At 36.2% G+C, this 23,702-nt stretch overlaps 1 protein-coding gene across 1 annotated transcript in view; it reads left to right on the top strand.

Moving 5' to 3' along the window:
* CFAP47 (cilia and flagella associated protein 47) overlaps positions 1-23,702 on the top strand; it is a gene marked incomplete at both ends in the record, with an annotated part of 326,556 nt that overhangs the window by 178,779 nt on the left and 124,075 nt on the right. The window contains 5 exons of the mRNA XM_084258887.1: positions 1,960-2,046; positions 7,083-7,272; positions 17,745-17,856; positions 18,569-18,795; positions 23,071-23,245. Coding sequence (XP_084115013.1) covers positions 1,960-2,046; positions 7,083-7,272; positions 17,745-17,856; positions 18,569-18,795; positions 23,071-23,245 — 791 coding nt within the window. The remainder of the gene's footprint in view (positions 1-1,959; positions 2,047-7,082; positions 7,273-17,744; positions 17,857-18,568; positions 18,796-23,070; positions 23,246-23,702) is intronic.

Consider the following 23,702-nt stretch of genomic DNA (forward strand, 5'->3'; position numbering starts at 1 on the left):
ACCCCCTGCACCACCAGGGAGGCCCTCTTGAATACTTTCTAACTACCATTTTCTGTCTTTTTTCTGATAGCCTTGTTTGATTTGAAAATTATTTTTTTTGATAACTCTAGCTTTGACTAACTCTAATCTTGAATCAGCAAAATCAGTATCACCTGGGATCTTGTTAGAAAAACAGAACCTCAGCCCCACTCCAGTCCACTTGATCAAATTTGGAGTATTTGTAATGCACAGTGCTGGTCTAAGTCGGGATAAGTCCATAGGAAACTACTTAAAAACCATCTGGAGAACTGGTTTAAATGGAGCTTCCTGGAACCTGCAGTAGACCTTCTAAGTCAGAACTGCAAATAGGCACTTGAGAATCTACATTTTGAATAAGCGTTCCAGAAGATAATACATTGAAACATGAAAAGCACTGATTTAGAAATTTCAACAATCAAATAGGATTTTATTTCCATTTTAATGGCACTTTGTATTTCATTTTTATAATTAATGTTTCTATCTATTTTAAGAAAGCATGTTCATAGTAATTAAACTGTGACTTTTTCCAACAGAAGCATATTAAATGCTGTTTTATCTCAGAGTAGTTAATCTACAGTGTGCAAAAAGTCTAATATTTGATTGGTTTAACTTTTTTATTTGTGTGTCAAAATGTGTTGTTATTATAACTGTTCAGAAAACACGATCACCAAAGTAGATTGCCTCAGTGATTCACCTCAGATTTATAGATATATAAAGAGACATTGTAAATTTTACCTGCCTTCATCATTTTATAAGATTCAAATGTGAATTTAGTACCTGACTTTAAATTTAATGTACTCTCTGGAGAGGAACTTTTCTATATTTGTTTAGGTTTACAATGATACAAGGAAATCTGATAGTCTGATGCATGTCTTGAATAGTTCACAGTTTACTATAGTTCTTAATATTATACAGATTCTGTTCAACTGCACAGAAATAATTGGGCATTCCTGACATGACTCTTTATGACAATTTTTACCTACAGTTAGAGTATCATTTCCATACTACCTTCCCATTACAATGTGACCAACCAAAGGCAGAAAAGATTGATTCCATCAATCTTTTTTTTTTTGTGTGTGTGTGTGTGAAAAGATTTATTTATTTATTTATTTTTATTTTTATATTCCCCATACAATTGCATCCCCCTTATTTTGACCCCAGTCCCTCCTTTCCCTACCCCCCCCATAGTGTGTCTCTGGTTTGTAGTTGTTTGTTGATTTTGATTTTTTCTTTCTTATAGTTACTTCTTTTTCCTGGTCCCTTATTTAGGTTTTCTAGATTCCTGCTATGGGTGAGATAATCCGGTATTTTTTTTTCTTTCTGGCTTATTTCACTGAGCATGATCCCTTCCAGCTCCATCCATGTTGCTGCAAATTGCATGAATACTTATGCTTTTTAATTTATAATTCCTAGCCACACACCTGACATGTGGAGTCTCTTAACCATTTCTTGAATAAATGAGTGTTGTCACATAAGAAGACCTGGATTCCTGTGTAACTCCAGAAGAGTTACTATGCACAAATCAATGGGTACTGACTTCTCATATCTACTCCTGAAAGAAACATTGTGCTTTTTCGGAAATCAAATTAGAGGTTATGACATGTACAGCTCAGACAATGTATTTAGACCAGTGTGTGATTTTCTCTTTGCTTTTGGAATATAATTTGGCCAGTCATTTATATTCTGTATTTTCTTGCTATGAGAATTTAGTGTTGTCTTCCCATACTAAAGAATACTGTTTTTTACATATTTCCATTCCAGAACCTTCCCATCTTTTTAACATGTGTTTTGCTTTGCAGAATGAGAACACATGGACTTATTGAACTGTAATTTATTGATTCTAATTATATTTTATGAGTGATGGAAAATTTAAAGTATTTTGTAGTCGTTTGAATTTTAATCCAGTAAAATTCAAAATAATCTTTTCTTCATTTGTTTTAGTGTCATTTTGGTAGAATCCTCAACATTTATCTCTTTGCCTTCCCAACTAAGTGGACCCGATCAAGTCATTGATCACATGACACATAGGTAAATGTCTATATGTTTTATGCTGATGATTACCTTAGGAAAGTTCTAAGAAATTAGCATTTAAGTAAATGTGTTTCATACTTACACAATAATTTTAATTTATTTGAATTATTTAATTTTTGGTATACATTATATATATAATTTATATTAGTCACATGCATGAAAATTGAATAAATATGCTCTTGACTTAATTCAGTGGATTCTCATTATTCACCAAAGTTATGGTCTGTAAAATTGGAGCAGGTATTTGGTTTGTAAATATTGAACCATTACTCCTAAAAGAAATATATATAATCATATAGATTATAATTGTAGTTCTGGAACCAACCCATCTTGGTAGATTCTACCTTCTTTACAAAGAGAGAAAATGAAGTTCAGGAATACTAAATGACTGCCTGAGGCTCATCCACTAAAAGGTACCAGAGAACAGTTTCAAACCATGTCCATCAAGCTCCAGAACTGGGGCTTCTTGAATTTCTGTACCTTCTCTTGTGGTCAGTCTCCATCCTTATGTCATCTTTGTATGAGAGCTAAAACAGGAAAAGCCCCATGATCACCTCGTTTCCCCTTAAATAGTAATTTATATGACCAGTGACTTAAATTTTTTGCTACTCTGCGTGTCCACAAACAACATGAGCACACCATGAGTATTGATTTGGGGGTTACAAAGATGTTTTAGTGAGGTGAATTTGAAAATACAGAATTTGTGGATAATGAGGATTGACTGTTTAAGATTCTGGTAATGGCATTTGTGTTTTGTTTAGAAAAGAACTTGGATTTCCAAATGGAGAAGCAGCTTTTTTTAAAGTTAGATTGCTTTATAGTTTTCATTTGTTACAAACTATAGAATTGCTATTTAATGTAGAATAGAAATAAACACAATGTTACTAAGGCTAAAGAAAGTCAGGCAGAAAAAAAAATCATGTAAGCATTATCCGTGAAATACATGGATTTGTTGATGATTAATAGTGAATTATTACTTTATACCTTTGTCTCTGTAATGCTTGACAGTCTCAGTGTTACTCTTTCAGATACAAGATATAGGTTAGGGCCCCTTGCTTTAGAGTATTCTCACCTCAGTGTCCAAAATGGTTCAAAAGGCAGGAAAAACCCCCATTTTCACTTCCTTCCTGATGTCACCACATCCTTTTATGAAGAATTCCTGAACATATAAAGGATGGAATCAATCTAAACATTGACCTTTTTATATTTGTTCTCATCAATCATAAAAACTACACTTGAACCAGTTATTATCCTGTTTGCTTTAGACAGGGCCCAGAAAGCTGGCCCAGGACTAACTACATGAAGGTTTATGATAAAAATCTTCCTTTATTACTGGGAAAGGCTTGATAAGGAAGTTTGATTTATTCATGCCCTGAATGAAACCAATTCAATATCACTTTGATTGTTTTAGCTTGAAAAGAACTGCATACCATTAGGGCAAAGGAAAGAGGAAATCCATCCCTTCACATGTCCTAACGGGGCCCCATTCCCTGACTTCGAACCACTACTAAATTGTCTGAAAATATTCCATTGCTTCATTTGCAGTATTCTGTATAATTTTAGCATCTTTGGGTGCTATTTCTTTCTTAGGACCATAAGTTTAATTATGCTCCCTCTACCATAGTTTCAGCAGTAATGACAAACACCTTAGGAAAATGATGGATGGAATGAGGTGCAGGGAGTAACAAAAATGTAAATGAATTTTGTTTTCCGTTCTGTCTTTGGGACAAGCAAGATACTGATTTTATAAATAAATTAGATTTACCCCTGAATTTCTAGCCTCAAGAACATTAATCAGGTAAAATGGAATTTTCCTGAACCAAATTATTTTATAATGTCTGAATTAATCATGATGATCATTAACTTTATGAACAAATCAATACAAATTTTAAGATCTGCAGATATTTTTTCTAGCTCTTTTCTAGAAACAGTATGGGTAACTCAGTTTTTCTGAGTTTATCTCCTTTGAGGATGAGGTAGTGCATTGATTCATTCAAAAGACACTTTCATTAGCTGTTCTCCAACAAAATAGATAAAGAAAAAGGAGATGATGCCTAAATTGGTCTATTTTCTATTCACAGTAGAAAAATGACTGAATGGCTAGAGATTGTATGTATTGAACAAAATGAGGTTTAGAGATTATCTGTGGATTTTAATCAAGACTTCTCAGAACTCCATTATCAAAGAGAGCAATATCAAAGAGAGTCATACATGGAGAGATAAGCAATCTGTTGTTCTTCCTTCTGTGTATGGTCTCTCTTATAAGGGCTAAAATACCCTCTATTTTGTCTGAAGTATCTGTCAAATGCTCAAATTGCATAAAATATTAAATGTTCTTTACTTTTAATTGTTGTTACTTAAATGCTAGCCAGACTGTGAATAATGTAAAGCAGAGAATACTTACAAGATGTAGTAAATAACCTCATTAAGAATGTAGTGAGAAGACAAGACAGGGTTTGGAGGAAAAAAAAAATGGGCATGGTTAGGAGAACTTTACTTGGAAATAGTTGATGTAGTTTTTACAGCATCAGATTCAGGCAAAAGCAGATGACAAGGTGAGAAAATATGGAGGTTTTATATTTTCAGAAAAAAAAATTAGGCAGACAATACCTGAGAGCCCAAATATTAATTGACAGCTTGTTGAACAAAGTAATCATGAACATTAAGAGAAAAGCAATTAGGGGAAAATTGATAGTTTCTGAAAGACAAGGAACTTTCCAAGGGAGGCTGTTGCTTCAGGCTGTGATCTGCTAATTTATATTTAGACATGCTACCAGAGATTAAATAGCTGTCTAAGTCTCCTTCTGTCTTTATGAGAAAGAAGCAAATGTGGAAACAGTAAACTAAGAGGTGTTTTTAAGAAGCTGTAGAACCAATTTTTGAGAGTACCTGTGTACTCCTAAATTTGAGACCACCTGCTTTTGAGTCTTAGGATTTGGGTTATTATTGTTACCATCATCAAATGTTTATTTCTTTACAGTATTTGGAAACACAAGGGAATAATTTTTACCATATTTAAAAGACAGTGGTGGAAATGTAGATATGTTTCTGTTTTATATTTTTCTTATTTTTAAGATTTCTAAAATAATATAAACTTCAAATGATATAGGAAATACATCTCTGATCTCTGCTTGTCATATTGTAGATAGCCATAATAATGGATCTATAAGATTGAAGTAAGATAGGGAATTGTTTTGACTTTTGTTTGCATTGTTGATATCCTTTTCCCATTTACTCATGGCAGTGATTATGTGCGTTCAAGTAAACGTGATATTGGTGAGGGCTGTTCCCAAACCCCAACTACCTTAAAAACTTGTGAGTACATCAAATTAAAGCTTTTCTTTGTTTTCATATTTTATTTTTATGTACAAACATAATATGGAGTAAAATAATCAACAAAAGCTGGTAAAAATGATATATTTCGGGCTGCATGGGTGCCAAACTGTTAGTCCTCAGCTTTTTCTGTTCCTTATTCTTTGGAGGACTCTGCCAGTGTCTTTCCTTTCACTGCTGAATCTTATTTTCTTCATCCTTGCAAGGACTGTGTTTAGATAAAACGACCTGCATGTTCCTTTTAGATTATTCTAAATCATTCAAAACTGTTTAGGTAACCTGTATAACCTAGTTTAAAATTATAAAGAGTACGCCTATTTCCTTTTTTTGTAAAATAATTATGAATTTAGAAAACGTGGCTAGAATGATAACTAACAAAATGAATATAGGTGTATTCTGGTGATCTGTAGCTATAAGTTGCACCACTCTAAATGTAGTGACATTGAACAATAAACAGAAATTATGATTACTTTTACTCACACTTCTGGGTGAAGGTGCTCACCAGGGGGATACTTGCTCAGGGTCCCTCATGTAGTTGCAGTCTGAGGGAGCCTGGGACTTGAGGGCATCCCAAAGCTCACTCACATTTTAGATGGTTATTGCCTTTTGACTGTTTGTCTAGACATTTACATGTGGCCATTTTATGTGGGCTAGGCTTCTTCATGGGATGACAACTTGGTTCTAAAAGCAATTAAACCTAACACGAGAGATAATTAGGAAGAAATCAAGTTACATTTTCTGAGCCAATGTCAGAAGTCAGACTATTTGTGCTGCATTCTCGTAGAGTATTGGTTAGAGACAAGTCACTATGACTCACTCATCATATCTACACATTTCAGGCAATATTAAAAAAAATTGTGAACATGTTTTAAAACTTCTGAAGAGATTTTATGTACAGTTGACCCTTGAACAACACAGAGTTTAGGGGTGCTAACTCCCAAGCAGTTGAAAAGCCATATGTAACTATTGTCTACCCCAAAGCTTAATAGCTTGCTGTTAGTTTGGAAGCCTTATTGATAACTTTGGTTACATTTCTCTGAAAATGGTGCCATATATGGTCTGCAAATATGTTTGCCTAAGTTTTGATAAATTTTAATGTTTTGTGATAGATCTGTATCTATTTTATGATAGTAAATGATAAAATAGACTGTTTTATACAAACACTTTATGTGGTCAAGACATACCTAGATTTTTAATTTTTCAGTGTTTCTTGGCTCTGTGGTTCATCTGCAAGTCTTTAAATTTTTGCAAATATAAAAAAAAATCAAATACATTTGTCGGAAACAGTCCTTATATAAACAGACCCATGGTATTTACACCTGTGTCACTCAAGGCTCAACTGTATATATGTAAAACTTATTTCCAGTTCAACTTATAAAGGAATTGCACCTTGTAATGTTAAACCATTATGTAGTGCTCACAAAAATTGAATATTCTTGGATGACCTCTTTGCTGTTTATATGTTATACATCCAGGCTAATTTTAAATGGTAGTGAAGTTCACTTTGTAATAAGATTATTTGTTAAGAAATTAATAATGGTCATACTTATGAAATTTTTATATCAACCTGAAGCTGGAGTCACTTACTTTCATTAACAAATATATTTATCATCTTCTAATTTTGTGTGCTGTTTTGAACATCTTTTTAATTAATCACAAAACTTTAATCACTAATTGAGACAGTTGTTTTATTTGAACAGCGCTTATGAGATGATAAGTAAAGAGGCTCTGCTTCATGTTTTGGCAGCAATTAAGTCTGATTTCATCAGAGAGTTCTTTTGCTCCAGAAGCCTTCTTAACCTCGGATTGAAAGGGTCAACTCTAGAGCTTTACTATCTTCCCTTTGGCATACATATACGCTACTGTGTCATCATCCTCAGCAACAAAAAGGTGAGAAAAGAGTTGTGGCTTCATCGTGGGCTGTCACTTTAGTGGAATAACCAGTACAGATCATTTAAAGACTAGAAATATAGATAAAGATTTCAGCTCTCTGGTTGCTGAACAAAGAGCCTGTCCTCAAGAATCAGCAGAGTTACATTTGTGGGTAAATTTTATAGTGGCTGCCTAAGGAAGTCCCATAGAAGTCTAGGAGAGACTTGCCTAGCCTTGCTGAGGCTCTGTTTGCATAGCAAATCACCAAGCACTGAGAACACACACTTATCAGTTCACATTTCCCATAGAGTGGGGGTCCAGACATGATTTAGGTGGGTCCTCTGCTTAAGGTCTAGCAAGTCTTCAGTCATGGAATTCACCAGTGCTGGGTTGTCCTCAGAGTTTCAGTTGAGGGAGGAGGATCTGCTTCTAAGCTCCCTGACGTTTTTGGCCAGAAGAAATTTCCTAATAAATCTGTGCATCTTACTTCTTCAAAGCCACCAAAGAGGAGAGGGCTGGGGAGAGAGAGTGAGACTTCAGGGGAAGTGTTTTTTGGCACTACCTCTTCTAGAAAAACACTGCTGTGTGTTGACCTGAGGTGGAAATTTATCACCCACAGGAGATAGCCCCAATTGTATCAGTTATGCACTTTGTTGTGATAATGATAATAGGACAGAGGTATATGCCTGGTGTCTTTCAGATCATTTGCACAAGAAATAATGTAGAATAGAGTTTAATTTCATGCTTTACCATTTACGAGGAAAAATGCGATGTTATGGTAATGGTAAATCTTATTTTTTTAATTTCCTTTAAAGGAGTTCAGGGTTTAACCAAATTCCTCTATATAAAAGATTATGAAAAATAGTGACTGTAATGTGATCAAATTCTTCACAATTTCTTTTTTATTTCAAATTATATTATAGCCCTAGAAAAATGTTTGGACTAATAATCAATTGCGTAGTAAAGAGGTTTTTATTCTTTGAATCAGACTATTGGAGTATTAATATTTGCTTCCATAAATTTTATCTAAATTAATCAAAGGGTAATTACACTTAGCTTGGCATCTCAATTTACTGAAATATGACTGTTGGTTACATATATTTGTCCTTGTCAAAAAAAAAAGAAAAACAATAATCATGAAATTTGCTATCAATTGAGAAATAATTCTCTTAATGTAAAGGATTACATTGAATTACAATTACTTATGTGGGAAACACATCTATTAATTTACACATTCAATTTTATTGCTAATTATGTTGAAAAAATTCAATTACTCGCTTAAATAAAAATCAAAATTTCCAAGTCCACCTAGTTAGCTTCTGTTTTTATTAAATGTGTGATAACTGCTTTGCCATTAAGAATCACCTGTTGAAAATTGTAAAGTAATTAGACTTCAGTTTGATAGCTTGCCATGTGTAAAACAAAAACATTTCTAATAACACTGCTATCAAGAAAATATACCATTTGTTTCATCTTGGCTACTCCTTGTGAACTTTCGAATAAAAAATCAAATGACTAACTACAGTTTGAAAGTAGAAATCGTTTTACAAAATTTCCATCAGTGAATATAGAAATCCTTACCTTCGGGAAAAGCTTACAAAAACCCTAAAAAATTTCATGTTCTCAAATACCAGAAATCCAAAGAAATTGTGCTTTTTCGTGTGTGCAGGGAAAGACTAAAGGGGATTCCAGAACAGATTCATGACACAGTCCCTGAAGAGTTGTACCTTCTGGAAGGGAGACTTGATAGAATTCCCCACCCAAAGCATTACCTACAGTGCATACCTACAGCAGTATCCCAGCATGACCCTGAGTGCCACACTTGCTGTGCTGCCCATGTGCACATCTGTTTTGTGTTGACAGTGGGAAAACAACAGGATTGCTGGGTCATCTGTTGGGGGGGGGGCACAGAAACAACAAGCATGGTTCCTTGACATGGGCCCTGGGTTAAGAATAAGTTCCAGTTGCATCCACTTGCTGTGGCCTAACAGACCCTCTTACTGCAACCCGTGTTTCTTTTTATTGACACATTATATTCCTTCTCCCCCTTTGTAGACTTCTTTTCTGGTTCTTCACTGGCCTTTTCTGTCTACAAAGTTTGGTCAGAGCTAGTCTGAGTATTGCTTATTTGAGGAAACCAGAAAGGGAGTCAGCATCTAAGTGCTTATACAAGTTGGTTCAGTCCCACACCCAGGCCCTCGCACAGCAAAGAAGTATCTTATACAGCATTGTTGATTATAATCACTGTATTGTGCTCTACATAGGCACTGTATGCTTTCCAGAGCTTAAGCCGTGCCAAGTAATATAAAAAGTTGACAGGACAAAGGGGGACAGCAGCCAGGAATAAAAACCCTGCAAGACCTTCTCATTGACTTATCATCTACAATGATTTGGTTTAAGATTATGCCACACCGGTCATCCTGGCCACAAGTATATTGTATGTCACTCTGGTCATTTCCATATATTTGCATAAATAAATGGGACCCCTCTTCCAATGCTTTGTACTATGACTGAGGTCATTCTTAGTCTCTTTTTCTGACTCTTAATATAGTCCCTGGTATGTATATTTTTAAATACTCTACAATCAATATGCAACTTTTTTCAATCATAACTTATGTACAGACCTTAATACTATTGATTTTTTGCTTAATTTTATTGAATGTGAAGGTAAGACCATTAGATTATATTATGCTAATATATTATGCAATTTTATATTTAGGCAAAGTGACTTCAGTTTTATGAAAGTTATTTTATAGCTGGAAAGTCTGATTATTTTTTTTTTAGTGTAAAATTATCTTTTATCTTTATTTTTTTTATGAATTTTATTGTTATATTCCCCATACAATTGCAGCCCCCCCATTCTGACCCCAATCCCTCCCCTCCCGCCCCCGCCCCCCTAAAAGTATCTCTGGTTCATAGTTTTTTGTTGATTTTGATTTTCACTTTCTTATAGTTATTCATTTTCCTGGTCCCTTATTTAAGTTTTCTAGATTCCTGCTATGAGTGAGACCATCCGGTATTTTTCTTTTTCTTTTTGGCTTATTTCGCTGAGCATGATCCCTTCCAGCGCCATCCATGTTGCTGCAAATTGCATGTGTTTATCTTTTTTGAATGCTGAGTAATATTCCATGGTATATATGTACCACATCTTCTTGATCCAGTCATCTATTTTTGGGCATTTGGGTTATTTCCAAAGCTTAGCTATTGTAAACAGTGCTGCTATAAACATAGGGGTGCAGGTGTTCTTTGGAATTGATGTTTCTGTGTCCTTTGGATAAATACCTAGGAGTGGAATTGCTGGATCATATGGAAGCTCTATGTTTAGTAGGTCCAGAAATCTCCACACAGCACTCCACAGTGGTTGGACCAGTTTGCACTCCCACCGACAGTGCAGAAGAGTTCCTTTTTTTCCACACCCTCGCCAGCATTTGTTGTTGCTAGTTTTTTTAATATGTGCCATTCTCACTGGTGTAAGATGGTATCTCATGGTAGTTTTGATTTGCATTTCCCTGATGGCAAGTGATGTTGAACATTTTTTCATATGCCTGTTGGCCATTTGCATTTCCTCTTCAGAGAAGTTTCTTTTTAGCTCTTCTGCCCATTTTTTGACTGGATTATTTTCTTTGTTGTTGTTGAGTCTCATCAGCTCTTTGCAGATTTTTGTGATCAAAGACTGATTATATTTTAACGGTAGTTTCTTTTATTTTCCATGATATTAACAGCAAGCCACATTTCATTTGCCCTTTGATTTTTCATTTGATTCATTGCAACAGTATTAATTTTTTTTTGGGGGGGTAATTGCAGTCCTCCCCATAGGCTATACCCCTGAGTTGTTCCCCATGGGAAACATAGAGAAGATGAAATTCCATATAACCCATAAACACTAAAACATTCATTAACCTCAGGATGCCTGCCAACAATATGGGGGCAGGTTACATGAACTTTAAATTCTACATCAATGTGATAAATGTTCACAAAGTTATGCGAGGTTCGAACACCCTCGACACTGCAAGACCTCCCACTTCACCCATCTCCTTCCCCAATTATTGTGAAATCATCATCCTACAAAAAGCACTGCAGCCTTTTTCATGAAAAATATGTGAAGAAAATCAAAAAAGAGGAATTTGAATCCAGTGTTAGCTATTTATTCTTGGTGATTTCCTCTGGTTTGCTTATGGATAATACAATACTACCAGTTAGTCAGTTAAGATCCTACCTGGTTCAGGGGTACCAATATTTTAAGTTCGGGGAATACCACTTTAAATGACATGTAGAATACATTGGAACAGTAATTCCTAATTTTCCAAACCCATGTGAATTTTATGGATGCTCTAATTTTTTTTAATTGAGATGTAATCGAGAGATAATACAATGCAAGTTTGAGGTGTGTAACCTATTGGTTTGATATATTTATATGGTGTGTGACTACTGCAGTAGCATTAGCTAATACCTTCATAACATCATATAATTTTTTGTTGAGCACAATTAAGATCTAGTCTCTCAGCAACTTTGAAGTTTTTGATAAAATATTGTACATCTTTATATAATAGCAGAGGAAAGGATAGTTGATTAAAAGAGGAATTTGTTTAAGAAGGATGAGTAGAAATTTTCCAGTAACACAGAGTTCGCACAGAAGAATAGCAGAATAACATTCTAAGAAGAACATGATGTAAATAGTTAAGTATGGAATTTCATGGACACTTGAATTGCTGATTCTGAGTATGATTCGTTGGCAGTGACAGAAAATGGGTTGGATGGGTAAGTGAGAATAATAATGAGGAGGTTAGTGAATTTTGAGCTTTTAAATTGAGTAACTTAACTTCTTATCATTAGCATTATTACTGTTGAAATCAGGAGCCAATGGAAAGTACTGAGCACTGACATGACTTGGTTAGAAAATACTTTTGGTTTAGAAAATATCTCTGGGACATAATCATAGAGGAGATTAAAACTTGAAGAGAGAAATTGGAGATTTCTCTAGAGATAGATTTAAAGACTGGCTAAAAGACCTTTGCAATCTATACACTACTCCCCTTACCACCATTCTATACAGCTCTCTGCTTTTTTTGTTTACTAGCAGTAAAGACAGAGAGAGAAAAGTGTGAGAAGCAATGATGAAAGACGAAGTGATGATGTTCTATTTTGGGAGGGAAGGAAGGAGATGAGAGAGAACTGTAAAGATGAATATTGATATAAAGATCCTTCTCCCCCCCCCAAAGATTTATTTATTTATTTATTTATGCAAGCAATGGGTACAGTCAGAAGCGCGGGAGGGTGAGAGAATTCACCAGAGCCAGAGCGGGGAACAGAATAGGCAGACTGATGAAATACACTGCTGAGGGGAGCAGCGGGCACTGCAGGAGAGGTCTGCACACCATGTGGGACCCTCGCTGGCTGCCAGGGATCGAACCGGCACTGCAGAGGCTGCGAGTAGCTTCGCAGCCCGGCGCTCAACCGCTGTGCCACCAGGGGAGGCCCATAAAGATCATTCTTAATGACAGTTTGAGTGATGTTCACACTGAAGGGTAGCAAATTTTCATTTACTTCAAATTAATGGCAATAATTGAAATAGAAACTGTTTTGGAAAATGTGATAAAGCAGAAGAGAGATTGTTAATTTCGTTGCCACAATGACTTCTAGTTCCTAGGCCCAGCTTTTTATTTGATGATATACAACATATCAAGAATTTTTATTAAATAATATATTCATTATTTATGCCATTTAAATATATGCTGCCTTCTCAAATGTGGAATCATCTTTGAGGCATGCAATTGAGAGTGTGTTAAAGGGGGACCTCCCCCGTGGCACAGCGGTTGAGCGATGGTTGTGAAGCTGCCCGCAGCCTCCGCAGCGCTGGTTTGATCCCCGGCCGCAGGGCAAGGGTCCCACATGGCGCGCAGACCTCTCCTGGCGCCGCTGCTCCCCTCAGCATTGTACGTCGTCAGTCTGCCTGTTCTTCTCTCTGCTCTGGCTCTGGTGAATTCTCTCACCCTCCCGTGCTTCTGACTGTACCCAGTGCTTGTATAAATAAATAAATAAATAAATCTTTAAAAAAAATCTGCCCCCCCAAAAAAAACAGATTGTGTTAAAGGGGCTTCCCTGGTGGCGCAGAGGTTAAAAAGGCCACGCGCTATCAAACTTTCTCCAGCCACTGAGGCACCAGTTTGATCCCCAGCCAGGGAGGTGACCCACATGGCGCAGCAGACCTCTCCTGCCTTACCCGCTGCTCCCCTCAGCAGTGTATTTCAGTCAGTCTGCCTGTTCTGCTCCCCAGTCTCTCTGGTTAATTCTCTCACCCCCCACACCTCTGGCTTATGCCCCAGTTCTTGTATGCATAAATAAATCTTTTTTAAAAAGATTTTGTTTAAATTTTGTTAAGAAAGTTGAACTTTTCAGTACATGTATACAAAGCTTTTTAGTCTTTCTCACCACTACTGAGTCTTCTAGCTCAATTACTCTATGAAAAATAGTATTTTCAAAGAACAGTGATTATTCTTGCTGGTCAGTTTCACATTATAATTATGGAAAAGTCAAGTAGTCACCTACAGTGATTAATGATCTCTCTCTCTAGAGTGTGTGGAATTAACATTTTAGAATTTTAGCTTAGCTTTCATATGCCTAACCATCAAACATTGAAGTCTTTAGCCATCAGAATAATAAATTGTTGTCACAGCAGCTCAAACAAATAAATTTAGAAACCTAGCAAGATCTAGACCTAAGAAAAGAGAAGGAGTAGAATTTAAGATCTGTGAAATAACATGGGGATTTTCTGTATAGAAATGTTTTTTTTTAATTATTTTTAAGATTGAGGTTGTTCTATCTATCGGTTGTTCATGACATATCCAAGGTTACCCAGCTAGCTAGTGGCAGAGCTGGGATTAAACTTTCCTGCCAATTAGTGTTTGTATCTCTCCTTTCTGGGTCATTAATAGTGGGTTGTCTTGTAAAGTTGCATACAGCTGTGCTATTTGTAAACTGCATTTAACTAGATATATAGGAAAAATAAAATATCTTCTATGAAGACTTCTTATAATTGACCATGGACTTTGACATCTTTCTGGAAAAAAAATAGCATAAATTCCAGTGAACCAGTTTTACTTCCTTTGTCATGGTCTCTAGACTTGGAATGTAAGGGACTATCCTGCTGTAAGATATTCCGTTGTGTAGCTGGAACCAAAATTTGCTTCCCCTTGTTTTTACTGGTGCTCTTAAGTCTTTACCCACTTCAGATCACTTAAGTCAGACTTGCCTTTTTACAGTATCCTCTGCTGATTTGTTTGTACATGAATGTTTTGAAGATGCTGGGTCTGTTAAGTCCTGATGGGTGCTAGGCAAAAGGTTGGGTTCCTAATATGTGTTACGTCCCTTGTCCTCATCTTATGCTATCATTCCTCTCTTAAGATGTAAACTTTTTTTTTTTTGGTTCTATGCCTTTATTATTTATTTTTAATTATATGTATTTTTACATCATTTTTCATTTTTGTATAATGTATGCATTTTCATCTTGGTTATAGTTCCCATACAATTCCCATCACCCATGAACTATCACCATGGTCCCTTGTGCTCTTCCCACCCTTATTTTAATTCTTCTCCCTTCTCTGATGTAAACATTTTTTAAAAAGATTTTACTATGAAAAATTAAAATACAGTTATAGAAATAAGAGTAGAATAAATTCCCCAATACCCTTTATTCACCCCTTCAGCAGTGTTTGTGTTTCATGATTATAATGAAGCAAATTCCAGTCATCACATACTTTCATCCATGAATAATTTGGTGTGTACAACAAAATGAGTCTCTTTTTTGACATGACCATGATGTCATTACTACTAAAAAATTGTATTTTTTTTTGTAATAACCTCAAACATCCAGGCAGTGTTCATATTTCCTCTAAATGTCTGGTGATTGTATGTTTTTCCTAGTATCTCATTTATGGTTTCTTTGTTTTCATTGTACTGTAGGGAAAATAATTTTCTTTCTGCTCTTCTCTTTCCTTCACTCTTCTGAGTTTTCAGCTCAGGCCCCTGTAATAAAAGGGAAAAACAAATGGAAGTTTATTAACATCTACAGTTCATGTACACACAGGAGATGCTGAGGGAAAAAATGAGTAACTTCTTGAAGTGGCTTAGAATTTAGGGTTAGTACCATCTATACAGGGAAAGGGGAGTGGCATGTTGGCCTCTTAGAGGAGAGTCAATGAGTCCAGGAAAGATGAATGACCCTTACAAATGGGGACAGTTTGTGACAACTTTGTCGAGCTGTCGTGTTGACTTCTAGTTTAATGTCCTGTGATAATAAAGGCTAATTATAGTAAAGTAAAAATCAAAATCAGCAAGGAACTATAAACCAGAGACACACTATGGGGGTGAGGGGAAGGGAGCAGACTCAAAACAAGGGGGGGTGGGAATTGTGTGGGGACTATAACCAAGATGAAAATGCATACATTGTGCAAAAATGAAAAATGATGTAAAAATATATAAAATAAAAAAAATAAACTTACAGAATTAAAGAAAAAAATCAATTTCCCTTGATCCGAAACTCTCAGAAAAGGGATTTGCAATAATTAAGTTCCTTTTGGAGTTTCTGTCTGTAACAAAATACGGTTTTCAGAGAAAGTTTCTCCCTGCATTTGATGGTTTTTGAGCTCAAAATAAGCAATATACCAAAGTAGGATATTTTGCAGTGTCATACTCTGCTATCCTTCAGAATCAAAGTATAAATAAAGGTCCATTCATTGTGGTTTTATTACATGTCTTTAAAGACTCTCCCTCTCTCCCCCAACTGTTCATTTAACCTCTGTACTCCAAAAATTAAGCTATTGTTTATCCCATTTGTACAGAGGCATAAATGAACTCAGAGATTTAGTAATCTAAATCTGGATTTAGGTGGATGAAGGTGGACCTGGCAAGCTTTTATTAGAAGCTCGAGCCAAAGCTTGTGGTGTGATTCCAAGAGAGGAGCCAGGAGGAGAAATTTATATGGTCAGGTCGAAGTGGGTGGGTAAGGAGGACAGTGTCTTGGTTTATTTTGATTTGGGCTGTGCCCAGGCATGTGCAGGCTGGTTGCATTTGCACTGCACATGCAGGTTTCTTGGCTTTCCCTTCTTGGAAACTGTAAGGCAATTACTATTCAGGATTCACACTTTCTGTCTAGCCTGGCATGGGTTTGGTCAGTCTGGTGGGACAAAATACGTGAACAAGATCAAAAACATAGAACTTCTAGTCCTCAGTTTAGTCCACCTGTTTAAACAGGATGCTGAGATCCAGTTTCATAGCTTACATAAGATGCTGGGGCAGTTTGCTTCTTACTGGCTTGAAATTGTACCCAAATTGTCTCCTTAGTAGCTAGTAAGTGGCTGTGCCAGAATTAAAACCAGCTTGTCTACCTCTGCTGATCTTTCCCTATGTCATGTTGCTGCCGCTACTTTAATTTTGACTCTCTCTGTTTAATTGTTTGTGCTACTAGCCTAATTATTCCCAAAGATTTTCAGTTCCTCTTTCTTTACTTTGAAAGCCTACACTTTAAAATATACACTGTTCCAAAAATGATGGCACTGCCATCAAACAATAAATAATAGAATGAGGGAAAATATTTTTATTTGCATGGTCCTTTTTTTACTTTAAGCTAGCAGTCTAGCAAGTGTAATTGTAGTGATAGCGATCAACTGTTGTCATTGCCATCTGGAAACTTCTTTCTTACTCCATCTTCATCTTCTGGTTGCTTGCAAAGCTTCCACTGCAATGTGATAGATGTGTATTTAAGTCTTCACCCATTTTGGGTCTATGTTGCTGAGACTTGCACACTGCATTGGTATCTTTATAGTGTGGTTAGGGGAGGTAGAACCCACTTCCTGAGGACCAGAGCTGAGTGGCCAGGTGAATGTATATAACATGGAAAGAGGGTGGACTCAGGGAGAGAGACATGAGGAAGGGTGTACTTGCTTCTTGGCTTCAGACTAACAGCAGGGATTTGGGGGACTTTTGAGGCTTGAAGGAGACACATGGAGGATAGATATGCAAAGACCCTTGGATGAGGGACCTATGGGAGAGGCTGACAATGACAGCCATTATCGTGATTTGTACAATAATTTTGCCTTGTCCCAGACTTACCTGGCCCCTTCTGCCCCTTTTTTGTGGTTCCCCACTAGAAGTTGCCTTCAACTTGAGGCAAGCTTTTGGGCCTCATTCGCCCCACTTCAGGGCAACCCTGTGTGGTTGGGGATTTACCTGCAAGGTGATGGGTAACTTTGGGTGTTCTATTGGGAAACTTATCCTTCCTTCTCTCTCTATGCGTATTATCCTATCAAAGTTCTTTCATATTATCCCTTGTCTTTATGGGCATAGATGGTTGCACCCCTTTAGAGTATACAAGATTGGGGATCCCAGGATACCACGTGGCCACACACTAATAGTATACAGATTTTTCTAGTAACAGATTTATCAGAATTGTTTTCTGATGTATAATCTAATACTATTATGTGGTTGTATTTTAGATTGGAGAATTAATATATATCCTAGAAGGAAGTGGCACTATGCCCTTGCCTTCCAGCTTCCTGCCAATGGATTCTTTGACTCCAATTGATTACCACCGTTCTCCTGAAGAAGGTAGAGTATATATCTATATATCTATGTGCTTTATTTCATTTATAATGTTGAAGGACCACTCTGTTCCTCATATTGTCACTTAAGAATCTTCATAGCAATTATATAATCAGAGTTTTGAAGGCTCCTTTTTAACTTTCTTATGTCAGCACACATGGAATAGTGTGACATTTTAGCAATTAAGAAAATGTCGATTTAAAAAAATATCTTTATTTTTTTCAGTCTTTGGATAAATACTGAAACTTGGCATACAGAATATTTACTCAACACAACTTTCCATTTCATATTCTATAAATCTCAAATTCTATATATTTTATTATAACCTGAACTTCTACCCTATATTCTAGTTTAACGTATAAGCTTGTAAATGACAGGAAATTGAAGTTCTTTCCATTTCTTGACAGATATCTGTCTTGACATTTATTTCTATTCCCTCTACCATATGATAGGAACACAATGGTCAGTGAACTATTGAGCATTTCATATTTCTATGAAAGTGCCATTTGAATAGAATTCATTTTGGAGAATGCCAGTAGAGTATCTTTTTTTCCTGAAGACTTATTCGTGAGTCACTGAATTAAGACTACAAGAAATATTTATATTTTGCTATGGTTAAAGTAAGCCCATAACTGCAGCTTTATATTTCAGTTCAGTAGATAACAATGTCAAGGGCATAAATGATCATTGCACTCGTGAATATTTTTGCTTTTCCTAGGGTTAAATAAGACAGATCCAGTTCTGTATTTGCAGTGTGAACTCGGTCAAGTCCTGGATGTGAAACTTAATTTGCCACTGACAAATGAAGCCAAAGAAAAGGCTTTGGCTTTTGCAGCACAGCAACAGATGTCAAGGGTAGAGTATGAACGAAGATCGATCACAGGCACCCTGGACAGCAGTAGTGTCCGTGTGGCTATCGCCCTCCTGGGACTGACCAAGATTGAGGTGGGCATGAGGGACAGGTCATGTACTTACATTATTCTCTCTTTAGAAATATGCAGAGCTGTTTCTACTTAATCATAACAGCATTTTTACATTTAAAAAATGAAAGCTGGTTTTCCCCAGAAAGACAGTAGCTTTTTTCTTTGTTTAAATCTCATTAAATAATAAATCTGAAAGCATTCAACTAGGTAATTTTAGGCATTAGAGTGTAGTCATTTTATTCATAGTAGACTTCAATTATGGCTGCACATTAGACTGTCCTGGAGAATTTAATATAATACCCGTGCCCATGCTCCACTCCAGAGCAATTAAATAAAAATCTCTGGGAGAGGGTGGGTGGGGAAACATTCTAAATGTTGCCCAGGATGTTCTGTTGTCTATCAGAAAGGATTACCCTTTGGGTCAGATTACCAGGCTGAGAACCAGACTAACACTATCTCCCTGTGTGACTATAGGCTGGTTACTTTAAAATGATCAAATTCCAGTTTTTTAATTTAATTTTTCATCTGAAGGTATTGGTAATTAAGTAAAATACTTAGCATATATTTAGTACTCTCTATATGTTATTGTTATTATTACTATAGACATTATTATAGCTTGAATTGTTTTATAGTGGCGATGAGGCTCCATCTAGTCTCCACAGAGCTATCAAAGCAATGCTTCTGATATGCTCACCTGCTCACGTTGCTACTCTGTGCACATTCCTTTCCTGACTTTCCAGCTTGTGTCAGGATAAAAGCACCATCCACAGGACGGTCTTCATGACCCTCCTGGTCTCAGCTCCTCTGTGGCACCCACTCATTCCCCTGGCTCTCTTAGCACAGGCCTCCTTGCTGCTCTTCAAACACTTCAGATTCTTCCCTTCGCTGTGTTTCTCTCCTGTTAGAGGCTGCCTCCTCATCCACTTCTGCTCTGCTAGAATGCTGTCAGTAAGGATTCAAAATTTTTTTTTTCTACCAGCTGCTCTCCAAACCCTAAATTTCCTTCAGTTTTCTCAGCAGATAGCATTTACTACCTGAAAGTACTATATTTATTTGTTTATCTATTATGTGTCTCCAACAAGGGAATTTATGGCACAGCACACACTAAGATGTGTGCTGTGCCAACGATAGTCACAAAATCTTTGTTAATGGAGGAGTGAATGGTAAATATTTTCATTGTTACTGTTTTACCTTCATTTACATATATTATAACAAAATACTTAGTATTGTAAAGATGATCTTTTTTTTTATTTGTCAGAATGCTAAAATAAATGCAGTCTAAGCACAGATCTCTAATAATTAATGATAGTATTAGCTACAACAAATAAAAATTTACACACCTTATTTTGCTTACGTACATCTAGTCTCAAAGGTTCCTTTTCAAGAGCAATTGCCAATACGTTCTTGAAAAACAGCAGTGTTAATATTCTTTGCAACAGGACGGTAAGCAAGATTAATTTTAAAAATACCTCTTTGCATAGTAATTTATACCTTTGTTTCCCTCTATGTGCACTTTTCAAATTATCTTATTGATTCCGTGGAGAAATTTAGGAAAGATAGGATTATACTTGTACAGAAAATGAAAGGACTGGGACATTAAAAGACTTAAATTATTTTCACTAACAGGGCAGGGACTATAGCCCAGATCAGGTTGGAGACTTTATTGTATTTTAATGCTGGAAAACAAATAAAAGATTTGTGTAGGCGTGTAGTTCATCCTCTTACTCTGATAAGGATATAAACCAAAACCCCAAATACTAAGAGAATAGGTCAAGGGGATTCCACTGACTTGTGACAAAGTATCACTGAGCCTAGGTTTTACCATTTCTTTTTTTCTTTTTTTAATGTATTTTTACATCATTCTTCATTTTTGTACAACGTATACTTTCTCATCTCAGCTATAGTCGCCATGAAATTCCCACCACCCATTCACCTGTGTACCATCACCATAGTCCCTTGTGCTCTTCCCACCCCTGTTTTGATCCTAACCCCCTTCCCACCTGTCATTTCTCTTTTTCTTACTCTGCATAGCTTCCACTTCTTAGTCTATTACCATGAAATAATATCATGTGACAAATAAAAATCTAAAATCCTTGAAGTATAGATGTTTAGGGCCAAATCTTATCAAATAAATGTAATCATTTCTCTACCCAGGAAAAGTGTGATATCTGACTGATTTTTTATTGCACAACCCTTTTTTTTTTTTTTTTTGTATAGAGGCATGCTTTATTTATTTGTTTTCTGGTCTGTTTGTTTGTTTTGTTTATACATGCACTGGGTACAGTCAGAAGCGTGGGAGGGTGAGAGAATTCACCAGAGCCAGAGCGGGGAGCAGAGCAGGCAGAAGGACCGAAGTACACTGCTGAGGGGAGCAGCGGGCGGCAGGAGAGGTCTGCGCGCCGTGTGGGACCCTCCTCCGGTGGCCGGGGAGCAGCCGGGGATCGAACCGGCGCCGCAGAGGCCGCGGGCAGCTTCGCAACCCAGCGCTCAACCGCTGCGCCACCGGGGAGGCCCTGCACAACCCTTTGTGGTTTGAATTTTTGAGATATTGGTGGGATAGTAGTAATATGGTATATCTATGTACTGAGAGGGACAGAACCTTTTTTTCATGAACTTGTATTTCAGGTACTTAGTAGTTAGTTATTAAATTCATAATCTGCTGGCCATTAATAAACTCAGTCTAATGATATGCTCAATAGAACTGGAAAGATTCAGAGCTTACAGAGTGGTTTCCTTATGTTTTCTACTAACTCCTCAAATTTGTATTTTAAAAGTCATGTTTTATTCTCTGGAATAAATAGCATGAAAAGTCATTGAAATTTTGAAATTTGACAATATGTTTAAAAAAAGGAAATTAGTGAACCATCCGATATTATTTATTTGTGGTTTATTTTCTTACATCTTTTTTGATTGCTGAGTAGTATTCTATTGTGTATATATACCACACCTTCTTGATCCATTCATTTGTTCTGGGGCATTTAGGTCGTTTCCATATCTTGGCTTTTGTAAATAATGCTGCAATAAACATAGGTATGCAGGTTTCCTTTTGAATTAGTGTTCTGTGTCCTTTGGGTAGATTCCTAGGAGTACAATCACTGGATCATATGGATTTTAGTGTTTTGAGGAACCTCCACACAACTTTCCATACTGGCTGGACCAGTTCACATTCCCCCGAGCATTGTGTGAGGGCTCCTATAAAAGGAAATTTGAAAGATATACTTGGCTATAGCTATCACCTTGAGCTTTTAGAAAGTACATCATATTTGGAATGACCTGAATTTATAAAGACAGATGATATACATTTAGGCAAAAAAGGTAGTTGCAGATATGAAGTTTGTTTACAATAACAGAAAATTAATTAATTTAAATTTCTGCAATTACATGATTTAAATTGCCAAAATAAATGGGATTGCTAAAAGCACTAACATTTGTTTTTGGAGTAATGAGAACATGATAATGCTAAGGAGGGCAACAATAAAGATGATGACAGCAACAATGGTGATGACAATGATAGACATTTATTAAATACATAAAATATGTTTCCAAGGACCTGGCATTTCTTTGTACTTTAAATATTCATAGCAGGGATAGGTAGTGTATACTATTATTGACCATATTTTACAAATTAAGATGCTGTGGCTTTGGTTAATAACGTGGCCATATTTTCTTAGAATTGTGTTATAAATGCAGACAATGTGGCTCTAAGAATGCCCTTTCTAACCGGTGGGCTACACTGCGTAGTTATCAGTAGAACATCCAAATCAGAATAAATGATTTTCTACCTCTGTGCTCTGCATTGCTTGTTTTATTCATAAAAAAATTGTCTTTTATCTTCAGTATCCCATTTTAGGAAAGATAATGTTGTGCTGCAATATATCTTGAGGAACATGTGAATGGAAGTGATTTTTTTGTAACTCACCTTCTGTCACTAATGTCTGTATGTACATATATATGTGTGTATATATAAACATATATTTGTGTATGTATATACACACATATATTCACAAAATTATCATTAGTAAAAGACAGGGGACTAACTTGTTACTGAGAAGATGGGTAAATGTTAAGAATCATAATCAACTCAAGGAGGGAGGCACTTTCTCACAAAGGATGGCTCCATTGATTCTTGAAGCTTATTACCATTGTCTTCTACTAATTAAATAGTAATATGTCCAAAGAAGTGAATAAATTCAATCCCTTGGTGGATTTTCCCCCAAGGGACATAATGCTATCTTCTGTGTTTTGGAGGTAGAGGGAAAGAGAATTGCATTCCAATTTTCTCTTTGTTTATTTGCAGTCGTGTTTGCTCTTTAATATCTCAAAGTTGAAGAAGCCAAAGTCCGTGGTATACACAACAGAACTGAGCCTTCCAGAACACTTTGATATTCCCAAGAAGATCTATGTTCCTGGGATTCCACAAATGAAAACTAAATTGAATCACTCTCGAGGAGTTATACCCATAAATAAAACAGGTAATCAGCAAAGTATGGACTACAATGTCTAGCACTGTCCCAGGCTTTGTGAAATATTAAAATACAAAGAATATATTTTCTCCACTAATAGGATGTTCAGAATATAATTGAAAGATAGTTCAGCTATATGAATGCCTATTATTGAATGATATTTTACATTAGAAATAATCATGCTGCATTACAGCAATCTAAATTATGTACTGAATTTGGGTGCTAAATACTGGTGCTGAAATTTGCAGACCTGTCTTAGAGAGTGGTTTTCAGATAAAGACAGTAAGTGCACTTTGAGAACAGTGAGCTCTTGCCTTGAGAATAAGTGGGTTCCTGAAGTTCTGCTGGAGTTGTCTTAGGCTTGCTCTAAAGGAAGGAAGTTAAGGCAAAAGCATATTAGAAGAGAACAACACCATTTATGAGTAATTTAACTTTCATCTGGATTAGGGCATTTATTGTTTGTGTG

This window comes from Talpa europaea, assembly GCF_964194135.1.
Source record: "Talpa europaea genome assembly, chromosome: X".
Taxonomy (NCBI): domain Eukaryota; kingdom Metazoa; phylum Chordata; class Mammalia; order Eulipotyphla; family Talpidae; genus Talpa; species Talpa europaea.